The following is a 23,737-nucleotide window of genomic DNA, read 5'->3' as shown; positions in this document are numbered from 1 at the left end:
CAGGGCTATTGAAAAATGACTGTACATTGCTCTAAGCTCCTTGGAGGAAGAGGAAGGGAGTTTAATTTGTTAAATAAATAAACAAATAAACAAACAAACAACATGTACTTTAAATGTCTGGCAGGAAGAAATGAACAAGAGCTTTTATCCTGCATGGAGAAGTAAAGGTAAAGGTAAAGGGACCCCTGACCATTAGGTCCAGTCGGAGACGACTCTGGGGTTGCGGCGCTCATCTCACTTTACTGGCTGAGGGAGCCAGCATTTGTCCACAGACAGCTTCCGGGTCATGTGACCAGCATGACTAAGCTGCTTCTGGCGAACCAGAGCAGTGCACGGAAAAGCCGTTTACCTTCCCTCCAGAGCGGTACCTATTTATCTACTTGTACTTTGATGTGCTTTTGAACTGCTATATGGCAGGAGCTGGGACCAAGCAAATGAGAGCTCACCCCGTCGCGGGGATTTGAACCGCCAACCTTCTGATCGGCAAGCCCTAGGCTCTGTGGTTTGGACCATAGTAGTGATGAGCAAACTCCACCTGTTGATATCTGCCTCCTTGGCACTTGTTAAAGAGATGGGGGACTTGTGAAACACCCTTTAAGACTCTTAGCCCCTGTGGTGGTGTGACTGATGAGTTCTTCAGCTACCACAGGATGCCTTCTTATCGTGCATTTTGATAGGGAGATAGACAGTTATGTTTCCATCTGACCCTGCTTATTTCTTGTACCCTGGCAATGGCGTCTTTGGATGGGAAAGTTCTTAATCTCCTTTTTTTTCCGGGGCAGAAAGTCTGTTTAATATTTCAGCGCAGACTGCTGGCTCGCTTGAGAGCTCGCAGGGGATTTTATTTCTGTGTCAAACCTGCCATCTGCCAGCCCCAAATCATACTTGTCTTCCACCACCTTGAAAAGGTTAGCATTTGTTAAAAGATTTTTTTTATGCTCCCCCCTAAAACCGAAAAAGGGATCCAAGAGGCAATTTGAGTGGGAGGAGACCATCAAGAAGAAAGTCTTGAGAAATGCAGTTTGATACTCTTTGATCTGTTTGTTTTTTTTGACCTCATTCATACTACTGGTTTCAAAGTAAGGGCACAGTTAGAGTTTTTGTGGTGATATGCCCCACGGCTATTTTTAGATTTATTAGGTCTTTTTATTGTACATGTAAGAGTCAAATTAGGTGCCAGCAGCCATTTGTCTTCCCCAATCATTATAAAGTAGGGTGGAATAAGAACATAAGAAAAGTATGCTGGATCAATTCCAGTATCTTGCTCTCACATTGGCCATGAGATGTTTTCTAGATTATACTGCAGCCTCTGCACGCTTAGTTGGTGGAAACCAGAGGTAGAGCCTTCTTTGCGGTGGCCCCCTTATTACAGAACTACCTTCCTTAGGGCTCTTCCACATACAATTTCTATTGCACGTGATGGTTGGTATTGGGGTGGTGGTTATATGGTTGGTATTGCTGGGTAGGTGCAGTGGGAGTAGGACAGTGATGGCGAACCATTTGCGCTGTTGTTGTTTTCCCCCCATTTGTTCTCCCACTCCTCCTACAGCTTGTCTCCACTAAAGCTTGTCTCCGCTGTTAAAACCCGGATCCTTTTGTTGTTGTTGTTGTTGCTGGTAGCCAGAGATTGGTTTTTAACCCTTTCTGTGCTGTTTTTCCCCTGGCGCTTTGGCAGACTATGATTGGGTGTAACAGCGTTCATTTTTTAACCTGTTCTGTGCTGGTTTTTTTGGTGCTTTGGCAGACTATGTCGGTGCTACGTGTTAGTTCCAGTGAAGGTATTATTCGTCATTTATTTCTGTTCTCTCCCCCCCCCAAAAAAGCGCAGCAGCTTTGGGGCATCCCCCCCCCAAGCAAAGCAACTTTTGCACCCCCCCCAAAAAACCTCCAAAACTTTGGTCAGCAGCTCCCCCAAAAAAGCTCAACAACTCTGGGCCCTTTGTGATAAATAAGGGGTTTGGGGTTTGGTTTGGTTAAATAATTAGTTTTTTGTTTATTAAATACAGTTATATATTACAATTATACATTTTTGTTTTAAACTATAAATACCGTGAAATTATGGTTTTTTTCTTGAAGTGACACACCACCTGAGTTATGCTCGGTTTTTTGGCGAATTCTGACACACCAAGCTCAAAAGGTTGCCCATCACTGGAGTAGGATGTCCCTATGGTCATCAGAGAAATGTTGGATGGTACGCAACTTGCTGAGGAGGAAGCAGCAGGACCCAAAAGGAGAGGACGTGGGGCAGATTTGGGTGTGCTGTGGCCCACAGCCAAGCAGTTCCCCACCCCTGTTTTAACTGGGCCCACAACATAAACAGGGGAAATAAAGGAGAATAATTGTAAGGAGTGCATTTCTTCCATGTTTTCCTTTCACCTAATGAATAGTTTCCACCCACTGCAGGAGCTAATTGTGCACAAAGGAGAGAGGAAGGATTTGTCATAGCCAATCAAGGAGAGGGCAATAGTCACCCAGAGGCTTTCCAGTTAATTAAACACGGGGGGGGGGGGAGAGAAAGCCAATTAATTTGATAGGAACTGGTCTGGACTTCCCTTGAAAGTAGCTGCTGTTTTATCACTACACTTGCCAAGCCTCTAACCAATATTAATATCATAAGCCATCTCACCACTGTTCTCTTCAGCTAGAACAAAGAAACCCTGTTCTAGATTCTCGTCTGGGCTAGAAATGGAATGAAGAAAGGAGCAGGAGACATTATGGGATGACATGCACAGAAGTAATTTCAAAGTGATCTAAGAACTGAGATGGCTTTTCTCCTGAAGAAAGATAAAGGCATGCACATTTCCAAACCGATGAGAGGAGGTCAGAGCCAACTCTTGTTAACTGCAGTGTCTCAAAACCAGAGGATGCTTGAAATTCATCCATGAATTAAAGTATTGCAATGGACCCTACATGAAAACGCGAGTCCTATGCATGCCCAGAAGAACACAGTAAGACACACTTGCAAGGAAGTGTTGTTATTATTATTATTATTATTATTATTATTATTATTATTATTGTTTTATTGAATTTATCTACTGCCCTATATCCACAGGTCTCAGGACGGTTCACTGGATATAGGATTTCACTGAACACAGACAGCAATTTCATTTGAAACCTTTCTCCTAGAAACAAAACCGAGCCAGTTTGTCGAAACATTTTCCAGCAATATTTTGAGTGCTAACCTTCACTGTCACTTAATTTCAAAAGCAATCCTGCATTTATTTCTTTAACTCCATCCCACACACCCTCAGATCTTCCCATTCATATTCTTTTTGCACACCAGAAGATCCTTGTTGGAAGAGAGCAGAGACCCATTCAGTCTAGCAGCCTGTTCTCACAGTGGCCAATCAGATGCCTGAGGGAAGCCTGCAAGCGGGAGCAGAGCACAACAGCCGAGCACAACAACCCTTTCACCTCTCTTGTGATTCCCAACAACTGGTAGCCAGAGGCATAAACTATTTTAAATTAAGACTTGCTAGTACAATCCACACCGATGGCACCAGCTGGAAGCAACTTGGTTCTCATTTTAAAAGCCGCTAAGAGGAGACTCTTGAGAGTCCCATGGACTGCAAGAAGATCAAACCTATCCATTTTAAAGGAAATCAGCCCTGAGTGCTCACTGGAAGGACAGATCCTGAAGCTGAGGCTCCAATACTTTGGCCACCTCATGAGAAGAGAAGACTCCCTGGAAAACACCCTGATGTTGGGAAAGATTGAGGGCACTAGGAGAAGGGGACGACAGAGGACGAGATGGTTGGACAGTGTTCTCGAAGCTACGAACATGAGTTTGACCAAGTTGCGGGAGGCAGTGGAAGACAGGAGTGGCTGGCGTGCTCTGGTGCATGGGGTCACGAAGAGTTGGACACGAGTAGATAGCAACTAAACGACAAAAACAAGGCAAGAGAAGAAGAAAAAAGAAATCTAGATCTTTGCCCTCTAGCAAATGAAACCATGTTCACATACACACACACCACCTTTGTGAGGACTTTCCAAAATGTCATAAAATAAACTTTCTATTTCTCCAGAACTCATCACCAGGCCAGATGTTAAGCAAAGTAAGGGGGGTGAGTGGGTAATGACTCTTATGCCCTATACTCACGACCTCAGGTTTGAGAAACCCATGATGACCCTCCCTATATAGTTGGACTCCGGTTCCCAGCAGCCAGCATGACCAATGGTCAAGGATGACGGGAGCTGTAGTCCAGCAGAAGTTTCCCCACTCCTCTGCTATGGAATGGGTGTGTGTGTGTACATTTCCACCTGCACTGCAAGGTACATAGGAATGTGTAGGGTGTCCAGGTCCCATGTCAATTGTGGCTTATGGTTATGTTCAGTCAAGGCTGCTGCTAGTGCATGTATTGCATACATAGTTTTTCAACACTTGATGACTCAACCATTGCAGTCTCACCACTGAATGTACAACGAGCACTCAGTTTTGAAAGCAGGGCATTGGAGTTGACATGTGGCACATAATCTTGTCCGTGATGATTGATCTGTGATGGCTCATTCATACATAGAATCACAGAACTGTAGAGTTGGAATGGAACCCGAGGGTCATCAACCCCCTGCGATCCAGGAATCTTTTGCCAAACTTGGGGCTCAAACCCACAACCCTGAGATTAAGAGTCTCATGCTCTACCGCTTCTTGCTGCAGTCATCAAGTGATGAACAGTATGTCTAAACCAGCCCCCCAAAGCCCTTACAATGGGGAAACATGAAATACAGTTCTAATTTTGACACTGCGGCATAACGAAATAATTTGCACAGACAGCAATAGGGAAGGCTGTTCTTATAATGGAAAGAACCAAAAGCTGAATATATAAATAAACGGCTGGTCCTTACTTTTGGATCGTGTATTCCAGACAGTTCTTCATAGATTTTCTCTCCCACCATGACAGCAGCCAGATTAGCCGTGTACGTCGACAGACAAAATAAACAAAAAATGGCCCAGAGGTTCATGAGAAACCTTCCAGTCCAGCACTTGGGGGGTTTGATGGCAGCTGTTCTACCAAACAAGATGGCGTAACAGACGTTCAAGGCAGAGGAGAAGGAGAAAACTTTATCCCTGTTTCTTCCCTTGGGGGTCATCCCAAAGGGGCTTTTCCATTCATACAGGGTGAGGAAGATTGCAGTGATGTGCAGCGCCACAAAAATCCCCAACCACATGGTCCAGTGGAGCGGCCACATAAAAGCTCCAATAGGAGCCGCAGTGTCTTTGGTTCTCACCAGGATGCCCAAGCTGGTGGAAAAGAATGGGCTGGTGAAATCGATCACTTGGCTACGGGCTGTGTTGATGCTGAACGATGTCACAGCCATGTGGGCGGTCCCAGCCAGGAGGTCGCCTACAAGCCCTGTCCACTGACCGTTCTTCAGAGCCCCATATTTCCCGTCGCCGACAATGTACAGGTCGAAATCAAAGTTCATATCCTCCGCTAATTTCTCCAGCAAATCTATAGTGTAGCCGTAGCAGCATTTCTTCAGCTCTGTGGGCACCGTGTCATTGCCCCCTTGGAGGCTTTCGAAGAGGGCGTCCAACACAGCTGAATCATTGGTCAAGGGGTCCAAGCAGAGCTGTCCCGCTGGGCACAGTCCTTCATCATCCACAGCCCTTGTGAACACAAAGGGATGCTCAATGAGGGTCACCACCCTCAGGTGCAGCCGGGTGGGATGGTGGTTGTGATTCTTGTGCCTCTGGGCCTGCTCTGGCCAGATCCCGTAATCCATTATAATCTTTCCTTCTTGCCAGCTCCCCAAACGAGTCCACATCGGGTTCCCTACCGGATCGTGCTGCAGATTCCAAATGAAGAAGTTGTTTTCTGAACTGATGATGGAAGAACCTCTCACTTTAATGTGGCCACTGAGCCCGTGAAAGGTGGTATTGGCTAAAAACCTACGGGACAAATGCAAGATGTTACAAAGGGAGAATCAAGACAATGGATCTCCCACAGCAGAAATTTGCTTTGCCCTCTCATTCCTATGCTTTTTCTTCAAAAGAGCCTAAAATTGTAATCCAAATGCTATCTACTCAGAAGCTCCCCTGAATGCAGTGGTAAACAGAATTAGGACTGAGGTTTAGGGCCAAATTCAGATTTTTCTCTGGGATGATCCTTTTCCCATGATGCTGTATGTGTGGTTTTCAGCCTCAAAAAAAGAAGGCGAGACGTCAGGGTTATTTAATCATAGGAGCATCTGTGTGGAACACCTGCATCATATATTGCATTATGGATCTGATGGAATGTTGAAGGCATATCTGCACACTCCTTTACCCAGCGGCAGAGGAAGATTCCCCAACATCTGGGGCGGTGCATCCAGGGGCGGGGAGAACCGCTCATAGAGAGGGATGGGACGGAGCATGCAGCACCCATTCCCGCCCCCTGGTTTGTTTGCTCGCCTGCCTCCTTCCCATCCTCTCCCCTGTCTGCCTGCCTCCTCCAGCCGGGAGCATGGGGCAATGGTCGCCACCCACCTGCGACTCTCCCCTGACTCCCGAGTTGTCAAAACGAAGGGCGCAGCTCCCCCTTCCCCCGATGGCTCAGGACTCTACCCCGAGCCATCAGGGGAAGGGAGGAGCTGTGCCGCTTTGCCGGCGGACTTCCCCCTTCGTTTTGACAGCTCGGGAGACTTGGGAGTTGCAGGTGGGGGACACGCCGAATGTCACCCCCCCCCCCCGAGGATGACACCCCGGGCAGACCACCCCCCCGGCCCCCTTTCTCTGCTACTGCCTTTACCATGGGAGAAAGATCTTTGGCCTGGGCAGAAATATATGAGATTTGTCTAAGGCAGTGGTTCCCAACAGGTGGTCCGGGGACCCCCAGTGGTCCGCGAGCTATGCCAGAGGGGTCCGCAAGATGCTATTAGAATAAAAAATATAATATATTAAATATATTTCGTATGATAACAGATTTTTTGTTTTGGCCGCTTCCTGCATGAGCAGAGTCTAGCGCAGAGTCTGTTTTGCAAAGAGGCAGTGCGCACATTCTACTAACGCTCACCTCCCCAAGATGCTTTGCGCGCGTCGGCTTCATTTGTGCGCTACTGCACAGGTACCCTGTCTTCTCCATTCCCCTCCCTCCTCCCTGGCGCACGCTGCCTCTTTGCAAAACAGTAGTGTTTGTAAACAAAGCAAGCATTTTCTTCCATGTGTTTCATGAAAAACAAATATAGGAATCGGCTCGACATGCGGTCGGATTTCAGAGTGAAAGTTTCAAGTTTGGAACCTAATATTTCAGAAATAATGGACTCAAAGGACAGATTTAACTCACCTCATTAAGAACTGAAAATTAAAACTAACTGTATACTGATTGAGTACTCTGTTGTAACTGTAAAAAACATATAAATATAAAATATAAAAAGACTCTTAATTTGGCTCTCACTTTTTAATTTTAGGATTAGGAATTAATGGGGGTCCTTGTCACAATAGCGGCTCGATGAGGGGTCCTCGAGAAAATTTTGTTGGGAACCCCTGGTCTAAGGCAATGATGAAGGCCTTGCTGGGGTAAAGTGAATGATAAATGCAACAAAGGACTACAGCTTTGGCCAACTACACCTAGTGTGCTAGTATGTTACACACTTGTCATCTTCACACCTTACATCTTTAGGTGGACCCTTTTTTTTTAAAAAAAAAACTTAGTTGTGTGCCTAAAATGCAATGCATGCAGCCAGTAGCTCATAAACACAAAGGCATTGCATTTTGGTCATTTTCATGAATATTTTGAAACCCTGGTGCTTCTCTCCCAAAGAGTCGCTGTAGTCAACATTCGCTGGTGGGTTAATTCAATTATTCTGCATTCATTAGTCTGATGGCTTGGTCATTCTGTCTTTATCTCGCAAAGTTTAGTACAGAATGAGAAAATGAGTATGGGCAGCAAGTCAAATCACACAGTGCTTTAATTACCTAAATAGCATAGTTAAAACACCATAATTTACAGATGAGATGGGCCTTTCAAGTCCTAATGCTTTTTACCCTGTTACAAGGGTGATCAGCAGAAATTCTCTCATCACGAAGCCTCTAATGCATGTGACCCACTGCAAAAGCGCAGCCGCAAACTTATAAGAGAACTGTTGAGAGACGCCAGTTTTTAAACTACAGAGATTGCTCCTCTTGTACTAGCAAATAGTGTGGGTTCCATCTGCAAAGTAGAATAGCAATAGCTTTTTACAAATAATTAGCCTTTAGAAACTTATAATGACCATAAATTCCATAAACAAGGAATAATACAATCATAAAATAGTAGAGTTGGAAGGGACACCAAGGGTCATCTAGTCCAACCGCCTGCAATACAGGAATAAGAATACTGTCATATCAGGGATGGGGAATTCTTGGCCCTCCACATGTCTGGCTTGTTTCCCTGGCCATTGGCTTGTTTCCCTGGCCAATAACTTCTGGGGGCAGGGCACAGGATTCCTACTGCTGTCCTAAAGTTATCCCATATCCTCTATCATTACTGTTCTCCAGTCTTCCTGAAAAAACCAGCAACTCAATTTAGCTCCTATGAGCTAATGAGTCCCCCCCCCTCTTCCAGGATGACTTAATAAGCCCAACAAAGGTGACTGTGCTTTTCAAAATATCCCCAAGTCAAGGGGGAGGTTAGGTTGAAACACTCCTATTTTGAGGGTCATCACCTGCCACCATATTTTTTCAAACCAGTACAAATTATATTCTAAAAGCAAGCTGTACACCTTTAAATGGAAGCTGTCACATCACAGAATTTAAAAGTCAACTTAAAAAAAAGAAATCTTGGGTGGGACAAATCATCTGGATAAATCCTTAGATATCACAGTGTCATAGTCAAATGGCTTAATTGCCGCAGCAACACCATGGCCCCAAAGTCTCGCTTGTATTTGAGAAAGCCAGACTTGTGAGAGCGGAGATGTTTTGTTACTTTATATAACCATTTGGAAAGCTTCTCTATAATAGGTGAGGATAGGCTAGCTCTTGGTTCTGTATGGCCATGAGTCCTGTGATCACTGGAGATGGCCATAATGTGTTGACATTCCCTTGACGCCATCACAGTTGGGTCATGCCAGCTGTCACATTATTTCTGCTCCTGGTAAGGAGAGTTCTCACATCAGCACTGGCATTTCGGGAAAGGAAGTGATGATGTGATGGCCATAGTCATTTCCACCAGACTCTCCATGATGTCATTATTGTCTAGTACTCCACTGAGGTCAACATGAAAATCCAAGTGAAATTATTATACAGTCAATCATAAAAATAATTGCCTACAGAGCACATGAAATAAAAAGAAGAAGCTGTTTCACTGGAAATAAGGGCCAGATTAGATGATGGCAGGACTTCAACGAACAGCTGCAAAGTGAGTGAGGATGTGAGTTATAGTGGAGAAGTTGCAGTTGGGTTAACTCCCCCTCCCCGTTACTTTCCCCCTACACTGCAACCCCCAGCTCAGGTTCCCAGGCCCAAGTTTCCTGAGGCTGAGAGAAAACTTTAGACAAGTCCTGATTGAACCCTTAAATATGGAGTGTCAGCGTCACACATTCGCAGTGCTTGCAAGGAAATTAATTGAGAGATAATCTTACTTTGATAAATACTGGCCTGAAGTGAGATTTTCCCTCTCCGTGTTCAAGCAATTGGTTGTACTTGGAATAAGCGCCAGTTCTGGTTGGATCATTGTAGCTGAAGCAACAGCTCTAGCTACCAGCTCCATTGCATCCTGTATGTAGTCTTCAAAAAAGGACTGTGTTGTTTTCCCATGAGCTATGAGACCCAACGGCAAGCCTTCTGTCCTCAGCTCTTCCACGTTGTGCGAATCTCCAAGAATCCAGTGGAGATCAGGAGGCATCACCCCAAATTGGGTGGTAATTTCAAAAATCCTCCTTGTGCTTTCCATGTCGCAGCCAAACATCACCACCGTTGACGTTGTGTCCTTAATGTTCTCCAGATGAACTTGCAAGTAAGTCAAGAGGTTGCTGGTTGACGTGAGGTTCCCTGTGATATTTATAATGGATCCCAAATGAAACTTGGAGCTCTGCTGTGTGAGGAGGAGAAAATCTGTGATGTTCCACTCTTCCTGGCACACCATCAAGCTAAAGTTATACCAGTTGTTCAAGGCCAAGATGGAAAAAGTGACATCAGCGTCAAAACTTAATGAGCGTTCTAAGCTCAACTGCAGGTGAAGGGGATTCTGCAAGATAAGAAAAATATTGGTTAGGGAAAGCCTTGACCACAAATATATTATACTTGGAAGGGGCTCTTTTGTGGGGTGGGGAAGCAAATGTATGCAAAACTCTGTTGCTTGAATAAAGCCATAAATCATAGAATCCTTTAAAAGTATCTAATTCACCTTGGTGTTTCAATTTTTATTGACCTTGTAGCATATGTTCAATTTACATCTGCAATCAAGTATCCTGTTCCTGGCTGCTATTTGAAATAGCTCATCCCTTAAGAAAACTCCCACAGAATGAAAATCCATCCTACATACGCTTGCTTGGCTCTGGAGTCCTAGCTTCCAAAATGAGGCAAACCTATCATCCCACGTTTTGACTGTTAGTTAAAACTTTCCATGTCCAGCCTTTCCTAGCTTTTCAGGAAGTTTCACAGGCTATGTGCCGATCAAATTCAAGTTTTCTATCTAGCTTAACTATTTTGGGGTACTCTTAATATTTCTCATTTTGAGGGAGAGATGCAGAAATGTCCTATTTTCAGATATTTTTTGATTTTTTTAAAGCACACAATTAGGATGCACCAAAGGGATGTGGGTGGCGCTGTGGTCTAAACCACAGAGCCTAGGGCCTGCCAATCAGAAGGTCGGTTGTTCGAATTGCCATGACGGGGTGAGCTCCCGTTGCTCGGTCCCAGCTCCTGCCAACCTAGCAGTTCGAAAGCACGTCAAAGTGCAAGTAGATAAATAGGAAGGTAAACAGCAGGAAGGTAAACGCTGTTTCTGTGTGCTGCTCTGGTTCGCCAGAAGTGGCTTTGTCATGCTGGCCACATGACCTTGAAGCTGTACGCCGGCTCCCTTGGCCAATAATGTGAGATGAGCACCACAACCCTAGAGTCAGTCACGACTGGACCTAATGTCAGGGCTCCCTTTGCCCCTTTACCGTTAGGATGCACCAAATTCAAGGCTTTATATGGTGTAGAGGTATCCAAATAATTGTGGTTGATGTAAGTGAGTAACTACCAAGCATCATTATATATATGCCATTTTGTAAAAGGTAAAGGTAAAGGACCCCTGGATGGTTATGTCCAGTCAAAGGTGACTATGGGGTTGCTGTGCTCATCTCGCTTTCAGGCCGAGGGAGCCAGCGTTTGTCCGCAGACAGCCTTCCAGGTCATGTGGCCAGCATGACTAAACTGCTTCTGGTGCAATGGGACACCGCGATGGAAAACAGAGCGCATGGAAACGCCATTTACCTTCCCGCCACATTTATCTACTTGCACTTGGAGGCTTTTGAACTGGAGGTTTAGACCACAGTGCCACCCACATCCCCATGCCATTTTGTATAACATGTTGATCACTAGAATCATGCAGCTTGGAAGCACCAAAAGGCCACCGAACGTAACCTCCCATTTCAGTGCAAGACCAGTCACATACTAAGCTCCAAATATCAAGAGGTGCAGCCTAGGCTACAAGGTTTTACATGTCAAAGTGAGTAAACAGAAGCAAGACATACTCCATGCATTTTGTTTTGCCCAGTGCTTGTGGCCTTTCCATTTTCAAAACACCAGAAACAGGTATACGGATTTGCAGTGTGGGAATCACATAAGAAAGCTTATTAACAAGGTTTGCAGCATGTTAATCCATGGCGAGATGAATATGCAGTAGCAAGAACAGATTTGTAATGAGCCAATGATGTAATTCCCAAAAGTGTGATAAGAGACGCTCCAGTTCAGGATATTCAGTCTCCCCCCCTCCCCTACTCCTCCTTTAAGTATCCAAAACCTCTTTCGTAGACTAGCTAATTAAATGGATAAGAGCAACACAATCAATATGCATCTTGTAATAGCAATAATTTACTTGGACTGTAGAATGAATAAAATGTGCTGATGGCTTTGAATTGCACAAATCCAGCAGCCACTGAAGAAGGAATGGCATAGTCTCCAATGGTACGATTTCATACCTAGTTCAGTAATGTTCTCTCTCTCTCTGCCAAAAGTGTGTGGTGTCCACATGTGCTAATACTTCATTTTACATAGGATGCTTCCACACCAGAGTTTATCATTGATGCTGCTATCATTGGTGCAGCATCCACACAATATCATCGTCTTCAAAATCTCCTCCCATATTATTTTTCCAGTTTAATTTGGATTTATCATAGAAAACCCAGCACGTAAATAAAAATGCAGAAACAGTAAATGCAGATTGAAACGGGGGGGTGGCAGGAGAAGAAATATGGGATGACATTTTGAACAACACAACATCATGTGGTTCCTGCAAAAATCTCACTAGCATCAACAGTGCCAAGTCAACAATAAGCCACAGTTTGAACATGCCTTTATTAATGCAGAATATAGCAGTAAAACTGTTGCAAAACAACAAACATGCAAACAACCCATTGCATATTAGAAATGGGGTTCAGTCCTACAAATTTTGCTCTCGCTGATCCCAGGGTGAGATTTGAAACATATTAACTAAAATGAACAGTAGCTTCTCTGCTAAAATCACAAACGGCACCTCTCCCCTTCCACTGCGTCTCTGTGTTGCAAGCACCCTCATTTACATATATGTAAATGAGGGTGGATATATGTACATACAGTGGTACCTCGGTTTATGAACACAATTGGTTCCAGAAGTTTGTTCATAAACTGAAGCGTTCATAAACTGAAGCAAACTTTTACATTGAAAGTAATGGAAAGTGGATTAATCAGTTCCAGATGGTCCGTGGAGTACTCAACCTGAAGCGTACTTAACCCGAAGCATGGGTGTAATTGGTTCTGGAAGTCTGTTCGTAAACTGAAGCGTTCATAAACTGAAGCGAACTTTCCCATTGAAAGTAATGGAAAGTGAATTAATCCGTTCCAGATGGGTCCGCGGTGTTCATAAACCGAAAATTCATAAACCAAGGTGTTCATAAACCGAGGTTCCACTGTATATGTAAATGAGGTACTCAGGCAGGTACGCAGGTCTTAGTTCTCCTGTTGAGTGACAGACCTAAAACTTGTGATGCATTCACAAGATTTAGTCACAAGACACCTTACCACACCCAGTGGAAAATTACTGGCTCTCTCCCTATACCCCCCCCAACACAAAAATCAACCCTTATAATACCCTTAAACACAGCATTGTTATGTACATGAAATTTATAACGTCAGCACTGGGGACACGGCCTAGATGCATCAGCCGATCTCTAAATTTCCCTCACTGTGCTGTGATGCTGAGCCTGGGTCCTATACAGAGGTCTAGAAAAGCTGTATGCCATGTTAAGATAAGGGACCATTACAGACAGGAAGTGAGAACCACAAGAGGAAGGAACAGCAAGCTGCAACTAGGAAAGTGGACTGTATATGTTTGTTCAACAATATTGTGGTAGTTTTTGAAACGACATACCAAAGTGGTATCTCAGTGCTTAAAAAGTATGGTGTGAATGTGGCCTAGGACTGAGGAGACCTGGGTTTGAATCCCACTTGGCCATGAAGCTGACTACATGATGTTGGGCCAGTCTCTCGGCTGAAGCTCCCTTACAGGGCTATTGTGCGAGAGAGAAATGGCCATTGTACATTGCTCTGAGCTCATTGGGGGAAGGGAATGGTTTGTTTTTGTTTTGTTCCCCCATGGCGTAAGCTGAATCAGATGAAGATGACTCCATTTAGTTCTTTTAGTCACTTTACAAAATGCATATTGGAGCACAGTTCCAATATTCCGCTTATGTGCTTGGGGATCTGGCTCAGGAAACATAAGCCTGCTGCAACTGCAGTTTTGGCCCACAAGTCTCTGGAGTTCTTCCACTTATATTAATAGGCGCTGGATCAAACTCATTACTCTGATTTACTGATCATGTTAAGCCTGCATGATGTATAGTGCTATTTAGTTTCTTAGATGGGAGTACTTCTAGAACTTATTTGTTTCTTTTTTTGATGGCTTCAGGTTTCTCGGCTTGCAGTCTGTAGAAAGAACTGTTATTTCATTTAACAAGCAAAGTCTTGTAGCTGTGCCTTGATCAGCAACCTCCTTGTGCAGGAATGAGTCCCACAATTATATTGGCTCCCAGTACGTTTCCGAGCACATTTCAAAGTGTTGGTGTTGACCTTTAAAGCCCTAAATGTCCTCGGCCCAGTGTACCTGAAGGAGCATCTCCACCCCCATCGATCTGCCTGGACACTGAGGTCCAGCGCCGAGGGCCTTCCAGCGGTTCCCTTGTTGCGATAAGCCAAGTTGCAGGGAACCAGGCAGAGGGCCTTCTCGGTGGTGGCGCCCACCCTGTGGAACACCCTCCCATCAGATGTCAAAGAGAAAAACAGCTACCAGATCTTTAGAAGACATCTGAAGGCAACCCTGTTTAGGGAGGCTTTTAATGTTTCATAGATTATTTTATTTCATTTTTCTGTTGGAAGCCGCCCAGAGTGGCTGGGGAAACCCAGCCAGATGGGCGGGGTATAAATAATAAATTATTATTATTATTATTATTATTATTATTATTATTATTATTATTATTATTATTGTCTCCATGTGATGCAGCATGAGCTATCTTCAGTTGTAAAACTTAATTATTTTTATACCTTTAAGCTCCTGTAATCTCCCCCGGGACCTTATGCCAGAGGGTGAACAAGGAATTGAAGAACAGCAAAAACTTTTCCATGCCACTATTTAATTCAGAAGCAGTCATGTTGAAATTGCCCAAACTATTTGCTCAAAACCCCATATATGACCTCTCTTTTTTGGGGAAAAAATTCTCTCTAGGATGTGTGGAATTTTCTGCCTTATTTAGACAGAGTTTTCCACTGTCTCTCCCTCTGTATCCTTCATAGTGTTGAATATGGGGTTGGTGCCTATTGGGACTGGTGCGACAGAAGGCAGAGAGGCTGGCTAACAGTGTGTATAACCAGAGCCGATGACAAACAAAGCCAGTTTTGCCCCCATCTTTCTCCTGTAGAGTAGTACAGGAGCAACACTGAAACTAAGGAGGAGCCACAACAGCAGAGCCACAACAGGCTGGCATGAAGGTGCCAAAGGAAAGTGGAAATAAAGAATGGAACTCATGCACACATTTATAAGCAATCGTTTACGTGAGAGGAAATATTTGTAAAACTTTGAGTCTCTGAAATGACAGCTGTAAGCATGATTCTATTTTCTTACTATAAAGGGGTAATTTGATACTTGATGGACTCTTCTGGGACTCAGCTACATTAGTCAAAAAACAGTGTTTTGAATTTGTTACAAACTTTCAACACCAGATGGCACTGGAGAGTAATTTTTTAAAATATATTTTCCATAGTGGTTTTTTCCTCTCTTTTGTTATAACAATTTAATTTCTCACTTATTTGTAGTTGTCCCCCCACCTCCACCCTGTGTGGAGATCCACCCTGGGACTAAAATGCAAGCGTTTTCATCAGATGTAGAGTCTTGTCCCAGATTCAGTCAAAGGATACCTTTCCACTTCACATGCATTCTAACCCCCCCCCCCTCTTTTTGAAGTCACAGGGTTTTCCTCACTTACAGACACACACAATCTCTAAAATAAAAAAGCAGCAATGAAACACTTTGCCTAAGGGATCATGGCCCAATGCAGACAAATGTATGGATGAACAGCAGCAAGGTTCAGCGAAATCCATTCCCACCTGCCTATTTTTGGAGCTGCTGCATACATATACAGTGGAACCTCGGTTTATGAACACCTTGGTTTATGAATTTTCAGTTTACGAACACCGCGGACCCATCTGGAATGGATTAATTCACTTTCCATTACTTTCAATGGCAAAGTTCGCTTCAGTTTATGAACAGAAAAAGAAGAGTTTGGATTTGATATCCCTCTTTATCACTACCCGAAGGAGTCTCAAAGCGGCTAACATTCTCCTTTCCCCTCCTCCCCCACAACAGACACCCTGTGAGGTGGGTGGGGCTGAGAGACTTCAGAGAAATGTGACTAGCCCAAGGTCACCCAGCAGCTGCATGTGGAGGAGCGGAGACGCGAACCCGGTTCCCCAGATTACGAGTCTACTGCTCTTAACCACTACACCACACAGACTTCTGGAACCAATTACACCCATGCTTCGGGTTAAATACGCTTCAGGTTGAGTACTCCGCGGACCCGTCTGGAACGAATTAATCCACTTTCCATTACTTTCAATGGGAAAGTTTGCTTCAGTTTATGAACGCTTCAGTTTAAGTACTCCACGGACCGTCTGGAACAGATTAACCCACTTTCCATTACTTTCAATGGGAAATAAGCTTCAGTTTATGAACAGACTTCCGGAACCAATTGTGTTCATAAACCGAGGTACCATTGTACCTGTATGGAAGCTGAATATGGAACCATGTTTCTCTGTGTATTTAGCAAGCTAGATTTCGGAATCACCTTCTGAAACGTTCACGAAGGGAGCTTCAGAAATGGAAGCTAATTAGACAGCCTTAAAGATCCCTTGCTCCTTGCAGCAAAAGCAATTTGGCAACCGGCCAAGCATCACAAATATGCAGACATCCAACTATTGATTTTTTAAAAAGCAGCAAAATGTTAATCACCCTCTCTTTTGATTAATTTAAAGGTTTTCTGAATGTTGTCTTTGGGCCAGATTGTGGACCATGGACTGCAGGGTTGCTGAGCATTTCGAAAGGCTACACACCAGCACCCAAACTTAGGACATATGAATATTTCAAGCTTTTGAACAAGGTCAGAGAGGCTCTAAACAAAAACAAAAAAAGCAAAAATTATGAACAGTCAGCCATTTTAGGAGAGAACGATCTATTATTTATTCACGTTTCTGGTTACAAATGAGGATAAATACTGTGGCTCCAGATACTTGCAAGTGTTCTCCATTAAAGGGCATTTAAAGGGAGCAGAAAAATTGGAATCTAGTACAGGCTATTTTAAGTTATGAAAATTAGATCAATGAACAGTGGTGGCTCCATCGAAGCATGGCATGATGTCGAAGCTAAATGGGAATACTATACAAAGGGGCTTTCAAATTATTTATACTGCAGCCTGTTTTCTACTGCCTGTGTTTCTGAAGCCACACTGCAGAATGCAGATCCTCATGTCTAACCTTAGCTTGTTTTCCTTACCAACCACTGTTAAGCCTAGTATCTGAATACCTAAAGCACAATTAATGACTGGCCAGCAGCCACAAAACAGGATTTAATACAATAGTATGAAATGGTTCCTGCTAAAGCTGCTCCACTTCCCAGGGGGCGGGGTTGTGGTGGACCACGTGACCACCCACTCCCCTCCGGGGGGCGGGGACATTGTTCCGCACCTCCTGGGGGGATCCTGGCCACGTCATCCATCGGCTGGCCTATGGGCTGGCTGGGGTGGGCGTGGCCAGGGCTAGTTTAAGCAGAGGAGCGATCCGAGAGACTTCCTCTGATACGGGAAGGGAGGCCTGGCCATCACCTGCCCCTCCATGCTTAGGTGTATTCTGTTAAAGGAATCTGGGTGTGTGGATCTTGTCCGAAGCCTGGGGCGGGGCTAGGGCCATGCCACTACCCTTCCGGGAACCTTAGGGGGAGCTCGAGTTGGTTTGCATTGACGGGGCTCCTCCTACCAGTGGTTTATCCTACCAGACTTCCACAGCGGGCAGAAGTCAGATATAGCCTGGTCTACTCAATGCCTGATCAGAAGGTCGGCGGTTCGAATCCCTGTGATGGGGTGAGCTCCCGTTGCTTGGTCCCAGCTCCTGCCAACCTAGCAGTTCGAAAGCACGTCAAAATGCAAGTAGATAAATAGGAACCGCTACAGCGGGAAGGTAAATGGCATTTCCATGTGCTGCTCTGGTTTGCCAGGAGCGGCTTTGTCATGCTGGCCACATGACCTGGAAGCTATACGCCGGCTCCCTTGGCCAATAATGCGAGATGAGCGCGCAACCCCAGAGTCGGTCACGACTGGACCTAATGGTCAGGGGTCCCTTTACCTTTACCTTACTCAATGCCTAAGCCAGGCATCCCCAAACTGCGGCCCTCCAGATGTTTTGGCCTACAACTCCCATGATCCCTAGCTAACAGGGAGGACCAGTGCTTTATGTGAGCTGAGACAAAAGACCACTTGGGGCATGTCATGAAGACACTAAGTGCCACACCCCCCCACTGGCTGTCCACCTTCCTTTGCACTCCTGTTTCTCTACCTAAGGGCCACTTCACATACAGGAAATATGAAGAAATCTTGACTGCCCTGGAGAGCTCTTACACACATTATTGGATTTAAATAATAATAATAATAATAATAATAATAATAATAATAATAATAATATATTATTTATACCCCACCCATCTGGCTGGGTTTCCCCAGCCACCCTGGGCGGCTTCCAACAAACATTAAAATACAATAGTAAACATTAAAAGCTTCCCTAAACAGGGCTGCCTTCAGATCTCTCCTAGAAATCCGGTAGTTGTTTTTCTCTTTGACATCTGGTGGGAGGGCATTCCACAGGGTGGGTGCCACTACCGAAAAGGCCCTCTGCCTGGTTCCCTGTAGAGGTTTACATTGCACACCCAAAGCAGGAATAGTGAAAATGTGTGGTCCTTTGGATGTTGTTGAACTCCAACTCCCATCATCCTTGACTCTTGCCATGCTGGCTGGGGTTGATGGGAGCTGGAGTCCAAGAACATCTCAAGGGCTATAGGATCCCCAAGCCTGACCTAAAGTGTGGACACATCTAGAGGGGAACAGGAGCTTGTCTCAACAAGAGAGGGAGATACCCGTGACTCTTCACCAGCTTGACTCATCTTTACCTCTTGGACTCCCTCCTCTCCCCACTCCTGCTTCCGATTCAGATTCTGCCTCCGTTTCTGGACTTCTCTCTGCTACTAACTCTCCTAACACTAAGCCCTGTTATCTCTTCAGCTTCAGATACCTCCTCTTCCTCTCTCTCTTCCTCTCTGACCACTCATCACTGGCCCACCACCAGTCCCTGGGCTCTGAGCCTTCTTCCCTTGGGGGTTCCCAAGGTAAGATACTTTGGTTCTAATAACAGGCTGCATCCAACTAAATTCTACTTAGTGCAGACCCTTTGAAATCCATGCTTGGATTTTTAATTCATTTTAGTGAGTCTACTCTCAGTAGGACTACCATCCGAGGCAACCATGTGTGGGTGTAAATTTACATAGCAGGAGGGCGGGCAAACGAGGGCTGAGAGCAATTGTAAAAAGGATGGCATAGCTGCATATTCCTGCATCGCAGGGGGTTGGAATAGATGATCCTCATCAGGGCCCCATCCAACTCTACAATACTATAATTCTATGAGAAAGGAGACGAAAGGGGCCCCTGCTTCTCTTCCCCTGGCTTGGGGTGGGGCCCAACAGGCTCCATAAAGGAGTGCTTCTTCTTCTACTGGGCAGAAGGGGCTCTGTTTATTTTATTTTATTTATTTTGTTTGATTTGCTTTTCAAATTGCTTTTGATTTTTTTATCTATGTCATTTTAAAATGTGGTTGATATTAATGCTGAGTTCTTAGTTTTAGCTTTTATGAATTATGTGGAAATTGTTTTCCACCTGGTTGTGTATTTTCTGATGTGTTTTATTTATTGTTTATGACTTTTGTTATGTTGGTAATTATGTAAATCTTGTCATTTTGTAATCCTCCTTGAGCATTGTTTTAACTCTGGAAAAGCGGCATACCAATGAAATGGTGATGATGATGATGATGAATTTGATCCCCAAAGGTGTCTTTCCACGTGAGAAAGGATTTAAAGAGAGGCAGGAAAGAATTAGGTGAGGAGATGCGGAAAGTTGGGAGGGGGCAGAGAGAGGGGGGGAGAGTTGCCTTGTTAATTTGTTCGCAACTTCAGAAACACAGCCCATTACTCAGGAAAGGAAACCAATGAATACCTGAGTGTAGGTGCTTAAAAGCTACAGAGTGCATTGCAGGCACCAGTCCCAAGCACCAGTGGGGTGACTCGCTCTCCCCAGTGTGGTGTAGTGGTTAAGAGCGGTAGCGGTAGACTCGTAATCTGGCAAACCAGGTTTGCTTCTCCACTCCTCCACATGTAGCTGCTGGGTGACCTTGGGCTAGTCACACTTCTCTGAAATCTCTCAGCCTCTCTCACCTCACAGAGTGTTTGTTGTGGGGGAGGAAGGGAAAGGAGAATGTTAGCCGCTTTGAGACTCCTTAGGGGAGTGATAATGCGGGATATCAAATCCAACCCCCCCTCCTCCTTCCCCTGTCGCCTGCCTCTGCCACCCAGCGGTGGCTGTAAGGGTGATGCCCAAGCCTGAGTGGGTTTAGGGGGTGGCGGCACATGCACACACTCTACCACTGACAGAGAAGGAAGCCGAGAGAGGGGGGAAAGAATGAATAGTATAGCATGGTGTCAACCCTCTCACTGTGCACCCCTGTGGCACTCGGGGTGGGCCACTCCTCTCGCCCCCGCTTCCCCGGCCAGTAACTGGTGGGGCAGAAGGCTGGCAGACCATCAGTAACTGGAGCCCGGGCCAGACTGAGCTTGATGGGGCATTGCCCCATTTGCCTGCATAGACCAGCCTGCAAACATTTCAGACTAGCTGCAGCCACTGTTGACAAGGGGTGTGTGTGTGTGTGGAGTGGGATGCCACTATCCAATAAAGTAAGCTATGCACGCTGTCAGCGGATGAGAAAGCAGAGCGTACATATTTTATGGATTATTTTCAGCTGACATTAAAGGAGCCCCCTTCCTCATGATGGTGTCAGAAGCCTAAACCTCTCATCCAGCATTTGCTTAAGGAGCATCTGGTGCGCTTTCAACCATTCAGACACGGGGATTTCTTCCTTCAGTCTTCCTGGCTGTAAAATATTCAGTGGTGGAATTAAGTTGGCCTGCAGAGCGTATAAATCAGCTTGATTTCGCACCCCCAGGCTTGTAAAAGATCCTGCTCCTGGGCCACTTCTAATGCTGTTTTTAAAATGTATATGAAAGCATGCATTTAAAAAAGCCCCTGATACTTTTAGTAAGAGGGAAGCGTTTTTATGATCTCATTGAAGGTGACTTTGAAAATGAAACACACACACACACACACACACACACGAGAGAGAGAGAGAGAGAGAGAGAGAGAGAGAGAGAGAGAGAGAGAGAGAGAGAGAGAGCCACCAGTCACTGAGAACTGAGTTGGGCCCTTTTAAAAGTAGTCAAGGAAATGCTTCAAGGGAAGCATTACTTAGGGAAAGAGGAAGCTGCCATACTGAGTCAGATCACTGGTCTATTTATCGCAATGTCTTCAATAACTTGCAGGAGTTTGCCAAGATTTCAGAGAGTGTCCTCTCCCATCCCCACCTGGAGATGCCAGGGGTTGAACCTGGAACTTTCTGTCTGCATAGCACATGCTCCACCACTGAGCTCTAGCCCTTCCTTGATCATCCTTTTCCACACTAAATATGGGCTTTTCCACATTAACTTAATGATTTACTTGTGGATACAGTATTTTTTGTCTGAATTGGAGAGAGAATGGCAGATAGGGTTACAAGACTCAATAGAGGACAAGACTTCTGTGCCTTTAATTGCCCTGCTCTCTTTTGAGTCTGGAAACCTTAAAGAGAAACCAGAAGACCCTTTGTTTAATTTCCAACCAAAGGGTCGCTGGTTTCTCTTTAAGGTTTCCAGACTCAAAAGAGAGCAGGGCAATTAAAGGCACAGAAGTCCTGTCCTCTATTGAGTCGTGTCAACCCTAGGCAGAGAGGGTGTTAAAAGAAGGCGTTTAAAGAAGGTGCAATTTTCGCTTATGCATGTGGAGGCCTTTAATGTAACCCCCACATAAGTAATATATTTTTGTGTGTGTCTCTGTGTGTGTTTAAATAATGCATAGAACTTTGTCATTACAGTCCTGGAAATTATTGCTTTTTAGCATTTTCTCCAGTTTTTGTCCAATTTACCAATTTAGTTGAATAAGTTGTTTTGATGTTGCATTTTTATTGCTTCCATCATAGGCTGCCTTGGGGACACATTATCCAAAGGGCGGGCTATAAATCTATGAATGAATAAATGATTGGCCTTTGTTCCTGCAAAAGGTTGGATGAGACAAGCCAAAGACACAATCCTTTCTCTGTGGACTCCACCAGATTTGGTTTTGTTTTTTTCATGCATTCACAATGATTTGTGCTCATAATGGCTTGGGGGCAGCTTTATGTGATTCTGCTTTCAAATACTGTTGACATCTGCAAAAATTTCAGGGTGGGCATACTGCTTCATTTCCAATCAAGGTATGTCCCCATAACTTCCTGTTGAAACCCTGTGACCAGAAATGTTCCAGATTACATTTTTGTCCTGCTTTTGTTGCCCCATCTGCACCATACATTTAAAGCACTATCATGCCATTTAAACAGACATAGCTTTCTCCGAAGAATCCAGGGCACTGCAATTTGTTAAGGGAGCTGAGATTTGTTAAAGACCCCCTGTTCCCCTCACAGAGCTACAATTCCCAGAGTTCCCTGGGAAGAGAGACAGACTGTTAAATTACTCTGAGAAATGTAGTTCTGTGAGGGGAATAGGGGATCTCTTAACAACTCAGCACAATTACCAGTGTGTGTGTGTGTGGTGCAGATGGGGCTGAGGTAGCAATAATGCAGTAACACTGGGGCATTGCAGAATAACTAAAAAAAGTGGGACGATGTGTGGACGGTCCAGCATAAATGAGCTTTTATTGTGTCAATCACATGCTGAAATAGTAGGCTTGACAGCAAAGCAGGCACACAGCATAAAAGTCTCCATTTCCCAGTTACTAGAAGAGATCAGGAGGTGGTGTTGAACTGTTTAATTAATGGGAGGACTTCCTGTGGGATGCCAGCATCTGAAATTGAGACCATGTTTTATTTCTTGCTGATGTTGCTCTTCTGCCACAGGACCAGGTGTACTCCCACTTCTCAAAGAAAGCCTCATTTGAAAGGGTTATTTCACCCCCCCTGCTTCTCTTTGTAACACCTGCTTTTGGGTTGTAAGTTATAAATAGCTTCACGTTTCGCTAGGAGAAAAGCACATCCGTCTTCTGAACAGGCTAGCTCAAAACTGGGATGGCCCAACTTCTCAGGAGTGGTCTGAAAACAAAAGAAGCCCCACAACTCTTTTGCATGTTTGCATGTAAACAGTGCTTTTTTCCCTAGAAAAAGAGGTGCAGGAACTCCCACTTTCCTTTGATGGACAAGCAAAGTCATTGAGCTTTTTTAGGGGGAGCCAAAGTTGGGGGGGGGGCTGATGGTTAGCTATGTTAGCATTAGCGAAACAATCTTTGACTTTTTATTTTCGTGTGCATGTTTTAAAAGAAGCTGGAGCCACATGACGTACCCCCTCCCCCCACAACTGATCCTCCTCAACCCCCCATTTCACACACACCCTCCGAGCATTTCCTGTCAGAAGATGGCAAGTGCCGCCACCACCACATGAACAGGGCAAAGCACATACACCCTTCTCTGTCCTTAGAAAACCCCTTAATCCCTATTTGATTTTATTGTTGCACAGGACACTGCTGAAAGTTGAAATATCAAAGCCTCCATCCCTGCAGAATGGGAATGCTGGAGCTGTGTGCCTGAGGAGTGAAGGGGTGAGGTGAGGAGGGAATGTGCGGGCACATAGCTTAATAAACCAGAACGCATGGATCAGCAACCGGATGGCATTATGTCTGAACCAAGCCATTGTCTCTAGCCATGATGTCAGTCTTCAACATTGGA

At 44.8% G+C, this 23,737-nt stretch overlaps 1 protein-coding gene across 1 annotated transcript in view; it reads right to left on the bottom strand.

The window, feature by feature from the left end:
- The window catches only part of GRIN3A (glutamate ionotropic receptor NMDA type subunit 3A), a 71,504-nt gene that overhangs the window by 20,570 nt on the left and 27,197 nt on the right, over window positions 1–23,737 (bottom strand). The window contains exons 2-3 of the mRNA XM_035141027.3: window positions 9,538–10,142; window positions 4,843–5,890 (exon numbers count right to left, since the gene is read on the bottom strand). Coding sequence (XP_034996918.3) covers window positions 4,843–5,890; window positions 9,538–10,142 — 1,653 coding nt within the window. The remainder of the gene's footprint in view (window positions 1–4,842; window positions 5,891–9,537; window positions 10,143–23,737) is intronic.

The sequence above is a fragment of the Zootoca vivipara genome, chromosome 15 (genome assembly GCF_965207765.1).
Source record: "Zootoca vivipara chromosome 15, rZooViv2.hap1.1, whole genome shotgun sequence".
Lineage (NCBI taxonomy): Eukaryota > Metazoa > Chordata > Lepidosauria > Squamata > Lacertidae > Zootoca > Zootoca vivipara.
The sequence above is the reverse complement of the archived record's forward strand: the minus strand, read 5'-3'. Positions and strand labels throughout refer to the sequence as shown.